This window comes from Sus scrofa, chromosome 13 (assembly GCF_054392235.1).
Source record: "Sus scrofa isolate SSC_HxYL_T2T_F1_AM1 chromosome 13, Sscrofa_HxYL_maternal_Yorkshire_Landrace_v2.0, whole genome shotgun sequence".
Classification (NCBI taxonomy): domain Eukaryota; kingdom Metazoa; phylum Chordata; class Mammalia; order Artiodactyla; family Suidae; genus Sus; species Sus scrofa.
This window is the reverse complement of record NC_139395.1, coordinates 150735737-150760085: the sequence shown is the minus strand read 5'-3', so window position 1 is coordinate 150760085 and position 24349 is coordinate 150735737. Positions and strand designations below refer to the sequence as shown.

Here is a 24349-nt window from a genome sequence, read left to right as displayed (position 1 = left end):
TCTCCGAGGAAAAGGCCAAAAAGTAATGGCTATGGCAGGGGGAATGGAAGGTACAGGCATAACTTAGAGATATTGTGGGTTCTGTTTCAGACCTTTGCAATAAAGCAAATACCACAATAGAGTCACAAAAATTTGTGTTTCTTAATGCATATAAAAGTTTTGTTTGCACTATATTGTAGTCCATTGTGTGATATAACGTTATGTCTTTAAAAAAAAGTATATGCCTTGATTAAAACATACTTTATTGCTAAAAAATGCTAGCTATCATCTGAGCCTTCAGCAAGTCATAATAGTAACATCAAAGATCACTGATCAAAGATCATCATAATAAAGATAATAATAATGAGAGAATTCGAAGTATTGCAAGAATTACCAAAATGTGACTCAGAGATATGAAGTTAACAAATGATTTCAGACAAACAGTACTGGTAGACTTGCTCAACACAAGCCTGCCACAAACCTCCAATTTGTAAAAAAAAATGCTATATCTGCAAAGCACAATAAAATGAAGATGAGATTTTATGCCTATTGACATAAGGGTTGAATTATCTAGGGCATTTTATCTGGTGGACACTGGCATGGGGGAAGGAAGAAAAGGAACTGGCCATTTGTATGGCCCAAATCTCTGACTCAGAGTTGTGGCTACCGCAAGTCCTGCTTAAAAGCCCCAGGGGCAAAAGGATTGGTGTACTAGCACTCATAACCCATTTTTGCAATATCAATTAGGAAATGCCAGCAAGGGTTCAAACCTAAGGCAGAAGCTAGCCAACTGGGGAACCAAAGGAGGCCTAGGAACTGCACTCAAAGCGAGGTTGATTTGGTCAGAAAGTGAGCAGAAGCCTATTGTGATCCTTGCTTCAATATGAGGCAATGACAGGCATCAGTGTATTACTCTGTTACTACTTTAGTTGATATCCTATAAGCAGATTCTTATTTCAAGATTGTGCCAGGAGGTGGGATAAGGCAAATGAGTCTGAATATTGATCATGAATTCTGGCATGTAACGTCTTATACCAAATAGTTGATGAGGGCCAAGGACTGAATATTAGGATTGCTGGGGATTGATGTATTGTTTAATTTATTAATTCAGTCACCGAATTTTTATGGAGTACTTACTGTGTCAGGCACTAAGGGAAAGAGGTGAAGGACTACCTGCCCCTGTGTGGATGAGACAGGCAAACATTTGCATTAGAATATGGTAGGTGCCAAGGCAGGTGTTGGCACAGATCACTCTGGGAACTCAGAGGAGTGCATCTAAGCCAACCTTGGGAGAGAAGTGGAGTGGAGGGTGGACTTCCTGTAGGAAGTGACTCCTGGGCTGGGTCTTAAAAGGTAAGAGTTGGTCATGTTAAAAAAAAAAAACAATAAAGTGGGGGAAGGGCACCCCAGGACTGGGGAAGATTCAGTGCCATGAGTTTCTGGAAGTGTAAGCAGTTTATTTCACAAGCTGTTTTTAATAGAATGATGTGAGTTGAAGCTGAAGGGAAAAAAAGAATCAGATGAAAAAGAGCCTTGGTGGCACCCTGAGGTGTTTTACACTAAAGACAGTGGGAAACCACTCAACAGCAGAAGTAGAAGAGAGTTGTGACCAGATCTGAATTTTATTTTATTTTATTTTTATTTTTGTTTGTTTGTTTTTTAGGGCCACACCGTGACATATGAAGTTCCTGGGCTAGGGTTCATATCAGAGCTGCAGTTGCTGCCCTATGCCACAGCCACAGCTCATGGCAACACCAGATCCTTAACCCACTGAGAGAGGCCAGGGACCAAACCCGCATCCTCATGGATACTAGTTGGGTTCATTACTTCTGAGCCACAATGGGAACTCCCAGATCTGAATTTTAGAGGCTGTTTCTGGTAGTGATGGGGTAGAGGGCTGCATAGAGGGTGGAGCAGGGAGCCTGGCTTTTAATGCTGAGCCTGGTTCCCTCCCACCCTTTCTCTCTGTAAAATCTCTTATCTAGCGCTCCCCTGCCTTCTCCACCATGATTTCCTGCCACTCTCTACTTTTAGTCGGGTTGGCTCAACATATCCATACATGATATGCTCATTCCCATCTCTGAATCTTGTTTGCTCAACATTTAATAAGTACCTACTGTATACAGTCATGGTGTCTGTAGTGAGGAACCAAAGATGAGTGAGTCATGGAACCTACCTTTGAGGCGTGCACAGACCAGGAGGAAGAGACCCAGGGAAGCAGGTCGTTACATGAGCATGAGCATGGCTGTAGGATGAGAGAGAGGGGAACCTGGGGAACCTGGCTATGAGAAACCTGTCCTTCCCTGAAAAGTTGTGCCCAACCTCCAGCTTCTGTCTACATCTGTATAGAGGCAGGGTAGTGTCTCTAGACACTATACATCAGTCAAACCTCTCTTCTGCCTACAACTGTTAAGTGCCTGTTCACTGCTTTGGACAAAAACACTTGCTCTGGTGTGCAAGACTCCTCTTCATCTGATAAGGTAGTGTCATGGTTTTAAGCTTGGGCTCTGAGATCAAACAATTAAAATCTTGGTTCTACCACTTTTGAAACATGTGACTTTAGCCAGAAATTCCTTTTGCCTCAGTTTCTGCATCTGTAAAATGGGGCTGATGGCTGTATTGACTGCCTAGGGTTATTGTGAAGATTAAATGAGTTAATATGCAGGTAAACCTTTAGAATGGTCCTTGGCATGTGAAAAGTATTTAATCATTATTGGCTATTATTATTCTCAGTTTTTGCTCCTTTTCTTCTTGGCACCTATATATCATGTCAAGAAATTTTAACACCTAATTTTTATTGTGTTGCTTGTCCCATTTAATGTATTGTGACATTATTTATCTCAAGCATGATTTCATTCTCCTTTAAGGCAACATACATTACATATATGTATCTGTACTCCTGAGACACCTACAGTGTTGAATATGTCTTAGGGTGGCCAGCCATCTCGATTTGCCCGGGACCAATTGGCTTTCTGGGACATAAAACTTTTATACTAGAACCACAAAAGTCCTGGGCAAACCAGGATAGGTTGTCCACTTTACATGCAGTGGGCACTTCATTCTTACTTTTTATTTACCATGTATTGGTCTCAGACTTAACTTGAAAGCAGGCCTGCTTTGGCTTTGCCATAGATTTTTATTTATTGGCTAGAAAATACAAAGTCTCAACCTCTGGGTTTCTTTGGAATTTCTTGAGATTCCCTAAAGTTTAAAGTGGAAGATTTGAGGGATTCTTGAAAAAAAAAAGCCTTTCTCCCATCAGCTCTGGGCATATTTATTAGAAATTGTGGGGGTTCCCATTGTGGCTCAGTGGTTAACGAATCAGACTAGGAGCCATGAGGATGCGGGTTCCATCCCTGGCCTCGCTCAGTGGGTTAGGGATCTGGCATTGCCGTGAGCTGTGGTGTAAGTCACAGAGATGCGGCTCGGTTCTGGCGTAGCTGTGGCTGTGGTGTAGGCTGGCGGCTACAGCTCCGATTAGACCCCTAGCCTGGGAACCTCCTTATGCCAAGGGTGTGGCCCTAGAAAACGACAAAAAAAAGAAAAAAAGGAAAGAAATTGTGGGCAACCCTTTAGGAGGCTTACTTACCCTTGCCCACAGCCCTAGAGGTCTCCTCCTGTCTGTCATTTCCCATCTCTCCTGGCATTTCCATCCTGACTCTGAGTACTTCCTGTCCTTGCTTTCCAGAATCAATATACTCTTACTTAACTCTGTGGCAAAGCCTCTTTCCTCTCACAAAGATCATCTGTTTTTCCATGAATCCCCCAGGTGAGGCCAAAGGACTTTTCTTCCTTTACAGCCTCACCCCAGTCCCCAGTCCCACCTCACCTGCTTTGGGACAGTGTTTGCTTGAGGCAGTTGCTGGTCAGACAACATTCCTGAAGGATCCATGGGAGGTGGATGGGGGGTGCACTCTCTTGGTATTCCTTGGAGCCATAACAAGGGTTTGCTAAAGCCCTGCTCATCTTCTGTGGTTCCACCGAGAGCCTAGGTCAACATCGTCTGAGAGGTTGCACCCCCCCCACCCCCTGTGTATTAGTGTATTAAGGCTGCTGTAATAAAGTACCACCCACTGGGTGACAAACAATGGAAATATATTGTCTCGAAGTTCTGGAGGCTAGAAGTCCAGGATCAAGGTATCAGCCGGTTTGGCTTTTTCAGAGGGATTTGAGGGGGAAACCTGGTCCATGCCTCACTGGGGAGCTTCCCATGGTTTGGGGGCAATCTTTGGCATTCCTTGTCTTGTAGATACATCCCCGATCCCCCCCACCCTCAGCTTCACGTGGCATCCTCTCGGAGTGCATGTTTGTCTCTTCATATGGCATTCTTTTTATAAGAACACCAGTCATATTGCATTAGGGGCCCACCCTACTTCTCTATGACCTGATCTCACCTAATTACATTTACAATAACTCTGTTTCCAAATAAGGGTCCCATTCTGAGGCATGGGGGGGTTGGTTTAGGGCTTTGACATGTGAATTTAGTGAGGATACAATTCAACCTTTAATACCCAGGTCTTCAGGTGAGTCTAAGAATTCCATGGAGACTGAAGACCACTTCAGACAGGAGCAGAGTAAAGCATCATACAGCCATTGCTCCAAAATCCATTCCTGTTCTCCACTCACTTTACATTTGGTCCTGTTTCTGTTGCCAGATTCACATTGTCACCAATAACCATTGGCTCACCACTCTATAGGGCACTGTGCCACTATGGGGATATCAGGAAATATTATGTACACCTGAGTCACCAACTTGAATTCGGGGTCAATCAGGAGATCTTTTTTAAGTGAAGCCTGCTGAGGAAAAGGTGTATCCATGACATATGTATCATACTGGCATATGTGTATTATCGAGGCAGTGGCTCCATCTTGATGAACAATAATTACAATCTGGTTGCTATTTAAAATGCTCTAGAGAATAGAGACATGGGTTGGAGGAGAGTGTGTATATGTGTGAATGTGTGTGTGTGCATGCAGTAGCTTAAGATAAAATCACCAGACTCCTCCCCAACCTCCCTGCAAGCTTTAAGCCTTCACCGGGCACATAGGGAATCGCCTGCATCTCCTCACTCTGGCTGTGTCTGCTTCCTTCTGTCAGCTCCCTGAGTTGCTGACCCCTTCCCCTCCAAAGAGATAGCTCTGTTCCAAAAGATAAACACCAGTAGTTGCAAGGGACTTGGGGGAAAAGTCGAGCAAGTCTCCCAGTTATTATTTTCCTGGTGTTCTCACGCAGAAGCCCAGCTGATCTCTGTGGATGAGGTATTCTCAACACTGGCAGTTACAGCCTGAGATGTGAGGGCAGTGATGGATCTGCATAAGGGTAGGGGGTCAGGGCGCAGCTGGGGAACGGTGATTCTCGCGTATCTTCTGGCTTCTTTCCTGGGACACCCTGTCTCCGAGAGATCCCAGGGACGGAGGAGGCACCTAGCTAGTGCCCGCTTGTTCCGAGCTGCCAGGCAGGCTGCTGGCTGGCTGAGAGGCGGGTGAGCTGGGTGCTCAGCTCCTCAGTGCCAGATCTGGGAGCTCTCGGCTCAGTGCCCACGCCCACACCTTGTGCTCCAGCTCTGGGCAGCCCCGGTGGGCTGGGGGAAGGCGCGAAGCTCTGCTCCTGACTGCAAGTTGACTTTCCCTCACTGTTGTTGCTGGCAGAATACGTACACCAATGCGGACAAGCTCCTAGAAGCAGCGGAGCAGCTGGCTCAGACGGGGGAATGTGACCCGGAGGAGATCTACAAGGCAGCTCGACACCTGGAGGTGCGCATCCAAGACTTTGTGCGCAGGGTGGAGCAGCGGAAGCTTCTGCTAGACATGTCTGTCTCCTTCCACACGCACACCAAAGAGGTAAGAGGATTGGCTGGGTTGTTGTGCTCAGGCAAAGGTCAGGTTGGCTTCCTAACCCCCACCCCCCACCTCCCCAGGGTCCTGGTTGGTCTGGGGGTTACTAGCCTCCTAAGGTTGATGCTTTTAGCAATTTGCTCTTGATAACCTGTATTTAGGTCTCAACGAACGTGGGGCAAAATTTCCTCCTCAACTCTAGTGAGGAGGGGGCTGGAGAGGCTGGTGGTTTTGTGCTAGAGAATTCAGTCTGCAGCTGGAGAAATTTGGGGCTCCCTAGTATAGAAATAATCACCATAAAGAGACAATATTATAAGCTCAGAGACTCCCTTTCCACACCACACCCAGTTTCTCTTGGTTGCTGTTTCCTATTAGAAATCGGAGCCCTGCAGAACTTTGATCATCATTGCTATCAGCAAGGGACTAACAGAGTTTGCAAATGTGTTCTGTGTTTCTGTTTTATTTTCTTCAGAGGATTAAATCCTCTTAGTGAGGTCTGCCATGGGGTGACTTAAAGTGAAATGGTCCTCACCTTTCTCACTGTGGAGTGACAGCCAGTGAAGGAAGGGAGACTGGAGTGCCTTCCACCCGGGAGGAAGCCAACTGGGCTTAAGTCTGGCCCCTGAATCATTCTCAGAGTGGAGAAAGGAGAGGGGAGGATGGATCATGTTTCAGGGTTGGCAGGATAGAAGGGCCCACAGAGGAGGGTTGCAAACCTGCAGTTACTTTTTGATTCTGATTAGCACAGGGCACTCTGAAATTAAGTAAGTGGCCAGTGAGGAGGCATGTTTAGCATCTTCTGTAATAACACCCTTGGCAGATGAACTCATTAGGTGTATGCATGCTTGTGTGCCCCCCCACCCCGAAATCATTTTAATGGAGTATTAATTAAAGTTTGATTGCTGCTCAGGAAAAAAATTAACCCAACTTAATTAAGTTGATTTTTGATATTTGAAATGCATTAAGAAGCCTGGTTGTTACTACTTCACAGGCTTTTCTAACACTTTGTGGGAATGAATGCAAATCATTGCTGTGCCTATCAGAGATAAACATGCAAAGATAATGTTTTTTAAACTGAGATTCCCCAGGCAGATGAAGGGCTGGCGAGCTCCACGAAGCTGGCTCAGCTTCCTCACTGTGGGACCTACCACCGCCCTCTGAGGAGCATCTGTAAAGCAAGGGAATTAGCTCTAATCCAGGCTTTCCTGCCTGATTGTCTGCTTGCCTGTGGCTCACCCCATTCTTAATAATCGTCTCAGAAACCAAAGGCACGTGTAGTCTCTTAATTATGAGCCTGTGGGTGAGAGAATGGAGCATGAATGGACAGGAGTCATGTTCCTTGTGAAGGCTGTGGGAGTGTAGGCTGTCAAGGGAGGTGTGGGCTGTCAAGGGAGGTGGTGGACAAGGTCAATTTCCATGGAAGTTCTACTCCTGGATGGGTGACTGTGGCTTCCGGGAACCCTCTCCAGCTACATCTCCCACCTCCTGTACTTGGAACTAGGAGGCTGGGATTCCTGTCCAGACCCTGCTGCTGTAGAACCATGTGAGCTTGTGCAAATCACTGTGTCTCTGACCCTGGGTTGGCTTATCTATAAAATTATGCAGTTGGATTCAGTGGCCCTAAGGCCCCTTATGGTTCCAATGTGATTCAGAATTCCTTTCTTTTTCTTCCCCTATTCTTCTGCTTTATTTGATATTGATAACACTAATTAATAATAATGGTAATTAGGCCTGAAATCATTCAGGCGATTTGCCTGGCCTAAGATTTGGTTCATTGCAAGTACTCAGTGTATATTAGATAGTATTTGTTTCTGTTTGAGTACCTTCTGCTTGCTGGACTTGCTATATATCATCTCATGTAATCCTCATGAGAATCTATGATAGTGACTTTATTAAACATATTTTCACATGGGGAGACCAAGACCCAGAAAACAGAGCTGCTTAGGGCAGCAAAAACAACCTCTCTTCCTAAATTCTCTCTCCTGCTCTGACCTGCTACCCCACGCCCTGTCCTCCTTGTCCCTGCTTGTATCTCCTCCTCTTCTCTGCTCTTCTTCCTTCTCCTTATTCTTTTCCTCTTTACCTTTCCAAACCTGAAAGCAGGGGCTGGATGGGAGGATAGCTCTTAGCTAAGAAAGATAAAGTGTTGAGGATGTGGCAGATAGGAACATCCAGGTATTCAGTTATCAACCATCATTTTCCCAGGTATCTCTTGAGCCTAAGCTTAGTCTTATTTGTACCTGAGACTTGTTTTCCCAACATGGCTCAGCTCATACAACCACATTCATATGAAAAAGTACTAAAGAGAGCAGCATGATACTGGGTCAAGTGAAGAAAGAGAGAGGGAACTAAAATGGATTTGGCTCTGTGTGTGCTCAACTATTTCTCTCATCAGTGACCATGAGAATTGTCGTTTTTTAAATTCCAGTTTTACAGATCAAAAAAATTAATCATTGATCCAGGATTAGTAGTGAGGATGTGGCAAATGTAGGAATTGATCCCAAGTCTTTCTGACTCCAAAGCCCATACATTTTCTCATAAGCCTTTCATAGGAAGCCTTCATTTAAAGGCCAAGGAACAGAGACTTTGAGTTTTCTCTGCCAGGAATTTGTTGAGCAGAAGGCTATCAGAAAGTAGCATAGTCTCCTTCTTTGGGATCTCCAGATATGAGAGGAATTAGAAAAAGTCCTGCCTGGATGCAATGGGGTGTGTGATGGTGAGGCTCTTTCTATCTGAGAGATTTACAACTCCTAGATCACACAGACTCTGACTTCAGGACACAAAGGATAGCATCCTTTTGAGTGGCCATCATGGAGGGGCTGTTCATGGAGGCCATCCTGCAGGTTTTTATATCCACAAGTTATCTCTCAGGTATACCTTCCCATCCCTAAACTAGTCTGTCAGAGGTCTCTTTCAGGCACAGTAGAGAATAAGACATGTATATGTATGTCCATATTTATATATATGTACATGCATATGCGTATGTGCATGCACATATATTTGTGTTATAAACACACACATTAAGTACAGCATGATCTTAGATGCCAGGGAGATCTGATTTCCAGATCTAGGTCTTTACTGGGCATGCTATGTGCCTTTGAGAAAAGTACTTGGTCTCTGTTTTAATAGAGACTGCTTTGTATACATAATAGAGATTCTGTTATATAGATTTTGTGATAACTATGATGATGATGATGATTACAAAATTGAGTAGCATAATACTAATACCTGTTTTTCTCCTACCAAAAAACTGTCTCCCAAATTTACTCTTAAAGCATCTCTAACGTAGGGTTAACAAGAAACTTAAGGACTCAACTCAGACATCATTTTCTCTTTAAATTCTCCCCTGGGCCTTCCAACTTCCCACCCAGATGGGCCAGGAACACCGTGTGTTCCTCACTGATGGTGCTGGGACCTCAAGGGGCTGATTGGCTCTTCCTCATTAAATTGGAAGTGCTCGTAAGTAGAGGACACATGTGGATTTAGATGTGTAGATGTAGATTCTACTTCTGTGTCTGACACATAGGGATGCTGAATAAATATTGGACAGGTTTACTTGACAATGAGAAGCTGGCCATTTCTCCTAAAATAAAAAAGAGAGATAAAATGGGGGGGGGGAAGTAGGGGGATAAAGAGGGGGCAAGGGAAGCCCATTCAGTTGCAGTGTTCATCTACTCCAGTTCTTTGACTTGAACTCTACGGGCAGCAAACAGAGGTCAGTTGGGTATTTCAGACTGCTTGTGGGAGCTTTCTCCTAGAGCCTGTGTAGCAGGCAGAAACAGATGATTAGGTAGGCAGAAGTGAACATCCTTGGATGACCTAAGGAAGCATAACTCCTGCATTTTGGTCTTTGCTTATTCACTTTAATTTCTCTCAAGACATGCCATCTCTCAAACCTTACTAAGTGTAGGTCCTATCTGGTCCTGGGTCTATTAACTGTTCTTCCTCTTGACTCTATAGGCAAACTTCCAGCTTTTTACAAGACAAGATTAGTAGCCAAGTTTAATAGTCTGCAAGTGTGAGAGAATTTTGAGTTTCTATGGATGTTTTTCTCTCTTACAGTAAATAGAGTGAATGGAAGAATAATCTTCTGCTCAGTTTTGCTAAAGATTTAATCTAATTACAATCAGAGAGAAAACAGAAGATAAGAAGAAGGTACTCTCCAGGCTCACTTCTTCTTCAGGTTGCAGAGTCTATTTGCCCTGCTTTGTGAATTCATATCCGCTAAAGGAGTCTTAAGGGTTAAAGCCTTCTAGCCATTTCATTGCAGTATTATCAATAACCTTGAACAATTAGAAATCATCTAAATATTCCCTGTTAAGTGATTCATTAAATTATAGTGAATCTATAGAGTGAAATATTATACAATTATTATAAATCACATTGTCAGAGGTGACAATGGCATGAGAAAGTGCTTGTGGTATTATGCATAAAAAACTGTATATCCATCATGTCCGCTATTTTGATCACACATAAAGACTGAAAAGAAATATACAGAGAAGTTAAGAATGTTATGGATGATTTAATTTCCTTTGTATATTTTGCTTGGTTTTTTTGTCATTGTTGTTTTTTTGTGTTGTTTTGCTTTTTAGGGCTGCACCCACAGCATATGGACTCTTCCTGGCTAAGGGTCAAATTAGAGCTGTAGCTACTAGCCTATGCCACCACCACAGCAACGCGGGATGCAAGCCATGTCTGTGACCTACACCACAGCCACAGCAACGCCAGATCCTTAACCCACTGAGCAGGGCCAGGGATCGAACCTGCATTCTCATGGATACTAGTCAGATTTGTTTGTGCTGTGCCACTATAGGAACTCCCTTTGTTTATTTTGTTTTACAAGTTTTCTTCAATGATATTTCCATTGAAAAATCACAAAAGATCCCAATAAATGTTACTTTACAAAAACAAAACTTTTCATCTCTTCTTAGAAGAGCTGCACAGTAAAGAGATGTGACAACACATGCTTGGAACCTCCTGATACATCCAGAACCTCACTTAATACAAATGTGCTGAACTTTCAGATGGTCTTCTTGCCTTGGGACAAGACACCAGCTGACTGTTTGCTGGTCTGGAGGCTTGGGGAGGATATTGGAAGGTGCATTTACCCGAGGCCTCATTTTCTTTGTCCAAGAAAAAGGCATTTGTAGCAGTGTCATCTGCTCTGCAGAAATTGTCCAGACAGAATTTTCTCTCCTTTGCTGTGTTTCCATGGAAATGCTGCAGTTGCTGGGTTTTCAAATTATCCATTTTTAGATATTTTTGTAGTAATAGTGTGAGTCAAATTAACTAAGGAATGTGGCCAAGATAATCAACCTCGGCTCTTTCTTAGAGTGTTTAATTAAAAGCCCATTTCCTTTCATTTATAACCCTGTGAAATCATTATTTCATGTTATGTCGGGCTCAGATAGGTACACACACACGGACACACCACAAATGCCACAGACACTCATATATGCACATGTCCCCTTACCCACCCACTATAGAACCAAAACTAAATCAATCTTCAGAAGAAATGATGGCCTGGAGAACAAAAAGCGTCATCCTCTATTTCAGTTGCTGTACCGGTATGGTGTTTACTTAAGAAATAAAAGCTGGTAGTCAATGCCAAAGGAAAATGATGTCTGCATTATGAGAGAGGGACACTTTGCCCTGTGAAATTGGTGCTTCTTTCCACATCTCTCAGGGTCAGTCAGGTGTATCAGCACAGTGGCTACCAGAGTTGTGCAAATATGGTTCAGCCAATCAGTAGGAGAAAGTGCTGGAGTAACATTACCTATTTCCTTAACCACTCAGCCATGAGTCTCATTATTTCTATAACTCCTGGTTTCTTCCTTCCTTGGTCCTCCCTTCTTGTCCTTTTCAGTTGCCCTTTTCCCAGGCGTCCCACTGTGTAAGCAGGATGGGCTCCAGGGGTGGCCCTTCCTGAACTTGCTGGTTTTGGTCTTAGAGCTGACTTTACGCAGGGCATTGAAAGGTCGCCTTAATTCTACCCTTGCCATGGTTCTAGAAATTCTCAAATGTGGTTCATTCTTTGGGATGTAGGTATTTTTTGGTCACAATTACATGTGTTCTCTAAGAGAAAGACTACATAACGTATATGTATATCAGTATGGACCAAGTAATTATTGTCAAGCAGAGAGCACAACCCTGAATGAATGGTTGTAGCACAGGTGTGTTTGATCAGGAAGGGAGGGACTGGAAATGGCTGAAACATAAGACTCTTTATGGGGAGTAGGTCGGTTGACAGCAAAGGTGCAGTGCTGATGTGTGAGACTCTACAAGCAGAGGATTGTAGAGGGGAGAGAGATGGAGGGAAAAGCCTGTGGTGTCTGCTCCCAAGCTGCCTGACTCACTCCATGATTTCTCCTTGTTCTGGCAGTGGCTTGTGGAAACTTGAAGTATAAGATCATTTGGCTCAGTCTCATTGGCTCCCTGATAATGGGCAAATTAGTAATAGAAATGGCTCTCTGATGTGGATTCTTTTCAAAGGAATCTAGCTAAGCATGCTCCTCCAGGATAAGTCAAATAGGCACATACATAGAGGAGATCTATGGGAGATTCAGATAGTTGGAAAGTTACAGCCTAAGGAATGAAATACAGACCCTTACTCACAGTTGAGTGACACTGATGCTTATGTTTGTTCACTCTATGCCTCAGAGGTGCTTATTCAAAATCATAAGCCTGCAATTTAAACTTTCTGATATCAGGGGAAGACTGTGTGCATGTTTCTCGGGATTTACAGTGGCTCTCTACTCAAGCTACCTAGGTTGTAAATAGTGTCTTAACTTTGTAGCACAATTATCCTTGAACTAGTGCTTAATTCTCTGGACTTTGGCTGCCTTGGTGTCGAAGGTGTGACTGCAATTTTTTAGTTGAGAGAGGCCTTTTTATCACTACCTCTTCTTTACCTCAGCTTCTGGAGAGAACTCATATCATGTTAGGGTTGGAACGGATTTTAGAGATAAGCTACAGAAATCACAAACACACACCTGCGCGCGCACACACACACACACACTTGTGCACATGCATTTTATTTTAGGTATGACGCAATTAAAGTAAAGTAGTTTGCCATGATCATAGAACTAGTCCGACAAGGGCAGAATCAAGAATTATCACCAGTGGGAATTCCCATTGTGGCGCAACGGAAACAAATCCAACTAGGAACAATAAGGTTGCAGGTTTGATCCCTGGCCTCACTCAGTCGGTTAAGGGTCTGGATCTGGCGTTGCTGTGAGCTGTGGTATAGTTTGCAGACTCGGCTCAGTTCCTGAGTTGCTGTGGCTGTGGCTCTAATTCAGCCTGGGTACCTCCGCATGCTGCGGGGTGCAGCCCTAAAAAGCAAAAAAAAAAAAAAAAAAAGTCCTAGGAATTCCCTGGTGGCATAGCAGGTTAAACCCTGGCCTGGGAACTTCCACATACCGCAGGTGTGGCCAAAAAAAAAAAAAAAAAATTTATCACCAGTAAATATCAGTTCCTTCAAGAACTCCTTTCCCTCTAGGTTGTTTAGGTTATGATTTTACAAAAGAGAAAATAGAGAAAGATGTCACTAAGCCTTTGTCTCTGGTACTATAATCCCCTTTCCTATCTCTAAGTCCAATTCTTAGCAAATTTTACTTGACATTTTATCCTCTTGGCCCCTTCCTTTCCTTATCAGGCTACTGACCACTGGGCTGAGTGGCATCTAATGTCATTCTTGATTGTTCATCTCTTAGCTGATTTTCCTTAGCAGTAGGCTTTAATCTACCTTAGAATAGAGTTTCTTTATAAAGTAGTCGTGTGTATGACTGGAAATCTGAGAAATCAGCTTCAACACATTAATCAGAGAGTACCTCTGAGGAGGACACGTTTTTTAAATGATGTTGCCTTCTGAAGTCGGTGTGTGTTCTCAGACATCCCTAATCTTTCTCTAGTCTTTTCTCTCGTAACACTGACACCTCAAGGTTGGTCTTTGACTGTCCCTACAATTTAGCTGCATGACCACGGGGTGGAAGAAGGATCACAAGTCATGATGAATTTCCTCGGAAGAGTGAGGCTGACTTTCTCCCGAGACCTGCATCAAAGGTGCTCAAGTTTTAATTAAGGAGAAAATAAAAGGGGACCTCCAAGCTATGAAGTCATTAAAATAGTTTGCGGATGGTACTAAGAACAAAATTATGTTAACTAAGGTAAAATCCTCACAACATCGATAAGCCTCTTTCTCTCTTATTCCTGCAGGATAAGCACCAGCTTCATCCTAATCAGCCTTCCATCTCAGTACCTGTCCTCCACTGACACACCGAGTTTATTTTTCTCCTCTTAAACGACCTATGCCCTATTAGCAATTTTCATCTCTCTCTCCCTCTCTCTCTGCATCTTTTCTTTTCTTGCTTTTTAGTAAAGAAATATCTAGACTTCTCAGTTTCTAGGCTTTGCTTAGATATCCCAGGACAAAGTTGCAAAAGCATAAAAGAAAGGCTAAACTCATCCTAGCATATTGAAGGACCAAATCCAGTATTGATCTTTTATCAATATCCAAATGGAGTTCTTCACACTTTCCCTCTGTCTTCTAGTTGGGAACTGGAGGTGGCTTGGATCAAAAAATATGTTTTAAATACAATAATATCTAGCACTTACATAGCACTTACTATATGCCAGGCACTGTTTCTAAGTGATATACATATATCTCTGTGTGCATGTCTCCGTGTGTGTGCAGACAAAATATACATATGCATTTATGTGTGTGTGTATATACATATAACTTATATAAATGTAGAGTATATATATACACACACACACATATATATCTCATTTATGTATGTATAGATATAACACATATATATATGTCAACTTATTAGTAATCTTTACAACTCTGTGAGGTAAGAATTATTATTCTAGTTCTACTGATTAGGAAAAACTGAAGTACAAAGAACATAGGTTACTTACCTAAGGTTATATAGGTAATATGTGGTGGAAATGGGATTTGAAGCTCCTTCCTTTCTTCCTTTCTTCCTTCCTTCCTTTAAAAATTGAAGTATAATTGACTTACAGTGTTGTGTAGAGTTTGAAACTCTTAACCACTGTAATTGCCTCTCTATACAATAATTTTTCAAAGATCCCGTTATCTCATACTCAAGGACTTCAGCATACCTGGGAAATGTCTTTGCTCTTTAGGCAAAATGACAGCCAGAAAGTACAAAGTAACCTCAAGTTATGCTGACCAGTATCCTGAACTTCCTGATTTTATACTGATTTGAAATAAATACACCCATACCTATAGGAATATGTATCCCAACTTCTATGGTCTGGAAAACTTGTTTTATGTTTCATAACAAAATGCATATTTGTAAAGAAAATAAACTGAACTAATTACATCCAGTTGCAAGCTGCTAATAACAGGGACTCTAAATAATAATAATTTGTATTCCTTATAGCTATCATCACAGTGCTATAGGCTTACTAATAATGCTGTTTGTTCATTTAAGGCATTGATAATCAGTGAATGATTTCTCATAATCTTTGAAGTGAGCAGGGTAAATCTTATTCTGCCAATTTTGTAGATTAGGAAACTGAGGCCCAGAGAGGTTTTCACCTATCAAAAAAAAAAAAAAAACATTCTTTATACCCCCTTATTTGCTACCCCCAGGTCTTATTAATGTGAATTCAACCTCTTCTGCCACACTTAGGGCTTTTCCTCTCTAAAGAATAAGGAATAACTTGTCTGAAATCTGAAGACCATAGTCTCTCTTTGTTGTCTCTTTTCCTATCCCTGGTTACAAAAGCCATACCTGATTTTCCATACTGAGAACCAGTAAGATTAAACAATAATTTTTTGATAATTTTTAAAATTATAGTTGATTTACAATGTTGAGCCAATTTCTGCTGTACAACAAAGGGACCCAGTCATACATATAAATATACATTCTTTTTCTCATATCATCCTGCATCATATTCTATCCCAAGAGATTAGACACATTTCCCTGTGCTATAGAGTAGAACCCCACTGCTTTTCCATTCTGAATGTAATAGTTTGAATCTGAGAACCCAAAACTCCCATTCCATCCCGTTCCCTCTCCCTCCCCCTTGGCAACCACAAGTCTGTTCTCTATGTCTGTGAGTCCATTTCTGTTTTGTAGATAGGTTCATTTGGGCCACATTTTATATTCCACATGTAAGTGATATCGTATGGTATTTGTCTTTTTCTGACTTACTTCACTTAGTATGAGAATCTCTGGTTGTATCCATGTTGCTGCAAATAGCATTATTTCATTCTTTTTATGGCTGAATAGTATTCCATTATGTATATGTACCACATCTTCTTAATCCATTCAAGATGAAATAATATTCTTAAGGTGGATATTTATCTGTATTTTTAACGTGGAAATTTTACAGAATGTTAGAACCATAAGGTAACCAACCATTTTATTATATGCTTTCCCCAGCCAATTTTACACATAAAGTCTTGGTGAGCAAAGGGCATAGTGACTTACTCAAAGGTACCATGGGTATGGGAAAAACAAGGGCCACAATCCACATTTTCTGGCTCCTTTTATCAATTTTTTCTCCTGGTAAAGCCATGAGCTTATCTTTCCTGCCAGTCAGGTAAAGAGTCCTTGTTTCTGAGGGAACATCAGACTCATCTTTCCCTCCATTATTCATGAAAATCCTCAGTGCGAGCAGTTAGAAGTGGGGAAGTGTGGCAGGCCACTGGAAACCTGTTCTCAGCGTGAGGAAGAGTTGTCAGTAAGTGAGTTTTCGGTAATTCACGTCAACTCTTCATCATTTCCAATGCTTATTCCATTCAAAACACTATACTCGGCTCTTTTAAAGTTATCTGACCAGTACTACTATCCTGACTGCATTTTGTCATCTGAAATACCACAGGGGAAATGTCTCATACTTATACTGAAATTAAGATAAGCCATGTCTTTAGCATTCAACGTTCTAACCAAGTAACCAGTCCTGAAAAGAACAAAATGATTTAGCCTAGCGCATATTTTCTTCATCTTCATTTGATTCTGATTGAGCATCACATTCTTTTTTCATATTTGTAAAGTCATGGTACATTCCTAGGAATCAGCGTCTAGCTGCCTGGAGGAGGAGTGCAGAACCCTCCTTTATGAAAGATGAAATGATATTTGTCCATCGCCAGTTTCCTATTCTTCCCAGTCTTTCAAAGATGAGTAAGCTCCCTCCTGTAAAACCCGAGGTTCCCTAGACCATAGGGAAGTAAAGCTGAGGGTGGTTCCTGTCATTAGGGAATGCCAGCACTAGTGGAGTAAACTCAGCAGAGATGGGTAATGAATATAAATACAGAAATACAAATACAAAATGCTGATTGAGGGTAGACTAGGTGACCTCACTTCCACACTCTTGCTCTGACCCCAGCCCTGGCCTCTCCCTGTGCCCTTAGTGGTCTCTGCTCTCTCCTCCACAGCTGTGGACATGGATGGAAGACCTTCAGAAGGAGATGCTGGAGGATGTCTGTGCAGACTCTGTGGATGCAGTCCAGGAACTGATCAAACAGTTCCAACAGCAGCAGACGGCCACTCTGGATGCCACTCTCAATGTCATCAAGGAGGGCGAAGACCTTATCCAGCAGCTCAGGTCAGCGCCTCCCTCCCTGGGGGAGCCCAGCGAGGCCAGGTCAGCATGGGCAGTGCTTTCCAGTGGGAAATGCCTTGGACTAGACACGAGATAAGTCATCATGTTCTGGTCTTGGCTCAGCCGCAACCAACTTTGTGGTCTTGTGTGAGCTTCAGTTTCTTCATCTGTCAGTCATGAAAATGCCTGTGCCGTACCCAACTTGAATTTAGAATGAAATAGTAAATGGAAAAGCTCTGATGTTTCAAAGATTTACATATCACTGAAGATGTTAATCAGCCATCAGTAAGTCATATAAACATAACAAAAATGTAGCAACATTCAGTAGAAAATAAATAACATCTTCATGAAGAATGATGGCATATTTGGTCACGCGGAAAAATAGCCATTATGGAACATAGTGTTCTTTGGCACCTGTTCTCAGGCTAACTCTGAATTCCAGTGCTCCAGTCTATAAAATGTGACCCCAAATGGCTGCCTTTGGCCCTCTGAGAATGTAGAGAGTGTGCACTGTTTTCCCACCCTGCTCTCCATTACTTACATATGACCTTTCCACCATTCCTTGCTGCCCAGAAAAGTAAAACTCCCATATTGCCCTAAACAAATATAGCTAAGAAAGAATCTTAGAATCCTGTCTCATATCTTACATTCATTTAGATTCATCCACACTATCGCCTCCTTAACATTGGCATCAGTGTCTAGCTTTCCGTCCCTGTCAAGGGCACCAGCTTCACAGATAAAGTGTCATGAGGCCTTGAGCCGGCCCTCAGCAACCAGCCCTGTGCCCAGTTGCCGTGTAAATAGGATTTGATGGCGCTAATGATGTCTGCCTGCGAGGACTTTTTCCTATCCCCAAATCTCTGAGTGCCAGGACCTCTGCCAGCCCTGGACAGAAATAATCTCATCAGCAAGCCCCAGGACAATCCTGGGGCCAGAGGGAATTACTTCACTTGGAGAAGGCCTCCCCCCACATACCAGTTGTCCAATTAAATAAACAATGAGGAGTTCCCTTCGTGGCGCAGTGGTTAACGAATCCGACTAAGAACCATGAGGTTGCGGGTTCGGTCCCTGCCCTTGCTCAGTGGGTTAACGATCCGGCGTTGCCGTGAGCTGTGGTGTAGGTTGCAGACGCGGCTCGGATCCCGCGTTGCTGTGGCTCTGGCGCAGGCCGGTGGCTACAGCTCCGATTCAACCCCTAGCCTGGGAACCTCCATATGCCGCAGGAGCGGCCCAAGAAATAGCAACAATAACAACAACAACAACAACAACAAAAAGACAAAAGACAAAAAAAATAAATAAATAAATAAATAAACAATGAGAACGTACCTTACGATGGCCCTGGCGTGCTTCTCTGTTGGATTAATCATTTCTATTCCAAACTTGCACATGAGATGTTCTGAGTCCTCCTCTTGCATAGTAATGAGACAGCCTCTTTCCTTTCTTCCCCCAGCTCATTTTCATGAATATATAATACATGACAGGTTTATCTGCCTACCTAGGAAACTCCACTGTTATTTGCTTGTGAAGAAAATTCCAAAGAGTAGGCAGTCACTTAACCTCCCTGGGCCTTCACTGCTGCAGTTGTATAATTAAGGGGTTCACTCTCTGGAGCTTGTCACCTCTAGAATTGTATGATGGCTTTGTGTTTTCTCTGCAAATCCTTTTCACCATCATGGCTGGCCTCTCCATGGGGCCCGGTCTGTGGATGCAATTTATTCTTCTCCACTGCCACCCCTGCACCATGCCTGGGGGCTGCAGGCTACTCAGTGATGGTGAAGGCAATGAGATTGCTGGTGCCTGTCCTACAAGTTTAAGTTCCATGGCTTTCAGAGAGGACCATAGGCATGTAACAAGAACCCCTGAGGACTCTTCCTTCCTCCACTAGTCTGATGCTAGCCTGGGCTCCCCTCCCTGTTATCAAGACCAGTCAAAGCAAGAAAGTCAATGATGCCTAGTAGACACTGGCAGGATGCTCACACCAGCCAGCACACACATCTTCCCTGGGCCTCCATGACTCTTCCAGCCCCAACCACCAAGAACCTAAGGGGATTTTGCATCATCTCTGTGATTCTTAGTGAATGTGACACTGACATAGGTGCTTTACACAATAGCCAGAGAGCCTCCTCTTCCTGTGAAAGCTGTATGATAGAGAAAGACTGAGGGGAGCAGTCAAAAAGAACAGTCATATCCTCCCAACAGCCATGTCCTCAATGAACTCATAGTGTGTAGCATTGAGTACACCTCTTCTGTTTTGTTCATGGTTGGGGGAGTTGTGTAGTGCAAGGCTTTCATGCTCAAAGAGGCCAGGGTGAGAAGGAAAGGGTTGGAAGCTCTCTGGATGATGGAAGGAGAGGCTCTTGACAAACTGATGCTCCCTTTAGAAACAAAATGTGAGTTCAGATACCATTGCTTCTGAGACAAACACTGTCCAAAAGACCTGGTTTTCAGAAAGGCTGCCAATAAGAGCATTCAAAACCAATGATTTTCCCTAATGACTTCTTAAATCATATAAAAAAATAATATGTCCCAAGATAACGAATGTGCCTTTTTATTTCAAGTTTCAGGGCTCTAGCTTACTCACTCAAGGCCATGTAGAATCTAAACCACTTAAACTCCAGTTTTCCTATTACAGTGGTCTCTTTGGAGGTGTCACCACCACCTCACTTGTCCGAGTTTACCTCTTGACTCCCTCTGTGACTTGTCACCTCCCCTTGCTACTTTTGTATAGCCTCTCTGATCAGAAGCCCAGCCCTCCCATCTGCTTGGCTCATCCTTTTCTTCTATGTTCTTTGTAATCTTTGCTGGCTGTCCAGCCGCTTATGCTCAAGCCGCTACTCCCCAACTGGACCTGTGCCCCAGTCAGCACCTGACACTTCAGTGTCCCTTCAGGATTAACAGTCATTCATACAGCACGTTTCTGGTCACAGAGCACGTTCACACACGCCGTCTTATTTAACAAGCTGTGACGTGAGCAGGGCAGGGATTATTGTCCACTTCACAAGAGACAACTGGGCCTCCGGGAGGTGATTTCCCAAGGTCACCAGCCCATATATGTCAGAGCAGGGACTTTAGCCTGGCTTGCAACCTCCAGACCCCCTGCTTTCCTAACTACAGCTCAAAGTCTATGTAATAACACCAGCCCATCACTTTGACATAGAAATATAAAGTGGATAAATAATTTTGGCAGCCAAGATCTCATTTTATTTATTTTTTCATTAAAAACCTTTTTTTTTTTTTTTTTTGGCTTTTTAAGGCCACACCTGTGGCACATGGAGGTTCTCAGGCTCCATATCGAATCAGAGCTGCAGCTGCCAGCCTAAGCCACAGCCACAGCAAAGCAGGATCTGAGCTGTGTCGGCAACCTACAGCTCACAGCAATGCTGGATCCTTAACCCACTGAGTGAAGCCAGGAATCTAACCCACATCCTCATGTATACTAGTCAGGTTCGTTACCGATGTGACATGACAGGAACTCCAGATCTCATTTTATTTTAACAATGATCCTGTGAGGTAAAACTAGGAAGGATTTTTTTCCCCATGTCTTTAACTTGTCTACCTTTATTTATTGTTATATGTGTGTGTTGTGTGTGTGTGTGTGTGTGTGTGTGTGTGTGTGTGTGTGTGTATTGAAACTCTATGTATTAGACCATATATATGCATGAAACCACTCCATTTCATATTTGTGGAGCCCTGTTGCATGCGGTATTTGATTTGATACCTGTTACAATTCTTTCTGTCCGAGGAAGTGGACAGCAACTAGTCTCAGAACTACAGTGCTGTGAACCCCAAAGAGGATATGGGTATCTTTGGTTCACCGACTAAGCAGACTGTGCCAGGCTCAAAGTAGGAGTTTGATAAACATCTCCCAGTTGAATGACTCAACTGAGTCATGCCCCCCCTTGCTCAGGCTAGGAAGGCCCCTTGCTCATCTTTCACTTTTAACATGGCAAGGCCCCTCCCTTCTCTCTCCCGCTCTGTCACAGGGACTCAGCCGTATCCAACAACAAGACGCCCCACAGTAGCTCCATCAGCCACATTGAGTCGGTGCTGCAGCAGCTGGACGATGCCCAGGTGCAGATGGAGGAGCTGTTCCACGAGCGAAAGATCAAGCTGGACATCTTCCTGCAGCTGCGCATCTTCGAGCAGTACACCATTGAGGTAGCAGGGCAGGGGCTGGTGGGAGGTAGAGGGCGGGCTGCCTCCTGGCCCAGAAATGGGAAGGGACTGTTATGCAGTAGCCCAAGGGGATTAGAGGGGGTTATGCAACACAGATACCTTTTCAGAAATCAAAAAAATTCACACTCCACCATGTTGGATTCCTGCCGGTCTGTCTGACCCCCACTGCCAAGCTGAGCCGCTCTCCTTGCTTTCTGTCTGGGATTACTCCATTGAGAAGGGCTTTGTCCATGTGTTTTGGACTCTTACTTGGCACTTTAGTTCCTGAAAGACCGTGAAGTTGGCTCCTTGGTGATGGAGGTAGAGCTGTTGGGTTCCATAGCTTCATGAATAGGTAGGTGTTAAATTAGGCGGTCTCCTCAGCTGGTGACCACAGACCAGGAATTAGATGGAATCACACAGGGCCTCAGGAGCCACAGGAAGGAAGACCTGTATCTTCAGTTTGCTTTCTGCTTATCAAGAAAATAAGCATGTGCAAAGGCCATCTGCTGGTTCATCTCATTGATGCCTCGGTTCATTTTGGGAAGGTCAGAATCAGGTGTTCTGTTATATTTATGTCCCCTTTGCAATGCCTATTAATAATGTCTGCCCCACATAATATCCACCTTTTATTATGTCCTGCTTTGATGCAATAACTAAAGCCAGGCCAGTAGGGTTTCTGGGGTATGAGAATATTCAACACCTATGATGCTTTGTCCTTTTCAGAGATGGCAAAGCATTAAATTAAAAAGCTCCATCTTCTCTTTGCTCCTGGTGGGTGTGGTATGAAGGAAAACCAATATTCCATCTACCATTTATTAAAACTTTACTCTGTGTTCCAACCATCTCCTCCTAGTTGGGGCTTCTGGGAGGGTCTGGGATTGATCTTCCCAACAATATCTGTGGAAACTTCTGTGGAACTGGTTTGGAAGGAAAGCTATTATTTTTCAAATGTTGAAAGCTCCACTACCCCAGTCCCAGTCTCATTCCCGATCCCATACAGGACCAGCCAACTGTCCTGGCAACAGATGCCTTCTTGAATCTTGAGACCAAAAATGTTTATGATGAGAATCAGAATGTATAAGAGAAGCCGTCCTAGAGCAGCCCTTCCTAGCCTTTGCTCTCTTATGCCCTTTCTCTTTTTTCCCTCTATCCAGGCTTCCTGGAAGCCACTGCAATTTCTTGCTTAAAGATGTCATGTTCTAAAAGGTGTTTTCTGCACAGTTTCTGAGACAAACGAAAAGAGGTCTTTAAATATAGATCTCGATTATCCTTCCAACGCATCCCATAACATTAAGTGAATTTATACCTTTTATGTATAATTTATTTTGACTCCACACTCAAAAGGATTTCAGGTGGCAAACAGTATTAAAACGTATTGAAAGACCAGTGAAAATGCCAGTGGAAAATTAGAGATATTGGCTTGCAGTGAGGCGTGAATGGGGTGAACTTCATAAAGGTGGGGTGGCCAAGGTCATAAAGAAAGGAAAGAGGGGGTGTGGGTTATAGTTCCTTGGTAATTGGGAGTGAGACTCACAGAGTTGAGTTTGGTTGCAGCAGTGTTGGCCCCAGGCACTCCCACGGCTCCATTTCACCCAGTGAGGAGTGAATATTCCATGGGGAAATTAGGTTAGCAGGTGTGGGCATTTGGCTGTTGTACTCTTTATTTACTCTCCTGTCATTCCAGATCCACATCAAACACTGCGTAAGGAGAGGGAAGTAACTTGAGGGTTTGGAGATTTAGGCTTTATTTGATGAGACAGCTGAGGCTTTGAGGTCAAGATTGCTGGTTCAGTTCCAGAATGGGTGGGTTAGCCTCACTTTGCCACTCGGGACTGTCCCCCTGACATCAGCTGGGGGCACCACTAGGGTGTCTTTTGCCTGCCGTGATTCTGGGAAAATCCATTTCCAAGGCAAAGCGTATGCCAAAAAATACCCCCTTTTATAAAGAGTTTGCTGTAAATGAAATATTTTAAAATTGGATCCTGTTTAACTGGAGCTTGATATTTGAATTGTAGGCTTTGCATTTTTCAGCCGTAGGACCATATAAGAGTTCCCCCTCCCACCCTGACAGTAGCTTCCACAGCTTGGCATATACAGCAGAGCAGAAGTAGGGAAGTTGTATGAGGGTCTGATAAAGTGAGGGAGATACAGATAATAAATAGACCAAATGAGGGAGATGAACATTTGGCTCTGCACTCTCTGGTTTAGGCAGTAACACCCAGGTTTTAGAAGGAAGCTGGTTCCCCCTTTGGGGTGTGGCCCAAAGCTTGGGAAATGCTACATTTCATCTTAGACAGAAATGGAAATCCTCTCAAACCTATGGAAAATTTCTCCTTCAAGTCAGATAGTCAGGAGCTATTTTTGAGTGTGATGAGATTATTTCAAACACCAGTTAGTGTTTCACTGTGGGGATGAAGGGCAAACTTGTAGAGAAGCTTCAGAGTGTGAAACTGAGGGTGGTTTCTGTAATGAGAGATATATCAGAGCTGACATAAGCCAGGGCAGAGGCTGGCACTGTGGAACCTACAGCTATGGTTTCCTTCCTTAGAGGAAGACATTCCATAGACATTCTCGGAATTCCTAGGGATTACTGAAAACCAGAGTGGGCCTGCTCCCCTGACATCTGGGGGCTCCAAGTGTGACTCCTTAACCATATCACTGATGGCTGACATGGGCTAATTAATTTCAATTAAGATAACATATGAGTTGTTGCACCAGCCTCCTTTTACTCAACTATGTGGCTCCCACAGTATACCTGGGGTGGGGTCAGGGGATATCCTTGCCAGAAGTAAAA

General features: G+C 43.4%; 1 protein-coding gene across 37 annotated transcripts in view; it reads left to right on the top strand.

The window, feature by feature from the left end:
* Positions 1 to 24349, top strand: part of KALRN (kalirin RhoGEF kinase) — a 695174-nt gene that overhangs the window by 345794 nt on the left and 325031 nt on the right. For 23 of the 37 annotated variants that reach the window (XM_084990931.1, XM_084990930.1, XM_084990928.1 and 20 more), the window contains 3 exons: positions 5629 to 5820; positions 17231 to 17439; positions 21381 to 21555. In XM_084990931.1, coding sequence (XP_084847057.1) covers positions 5629 to 5820; positions 17231 to 17439; positions 21381 to 21555 — 576 coding nt within the window. The remainder of the gene's footprint in view (positions 1 to 5628; positions 5821 to 17230; positions 17440 to 21380; positions 21556 to 24349) is intronic. The other 14 variants (XM_084990933.1, XM_084990932.1, XM_084990924.1 and 11 more) reach the window with 1 other exon arrangement.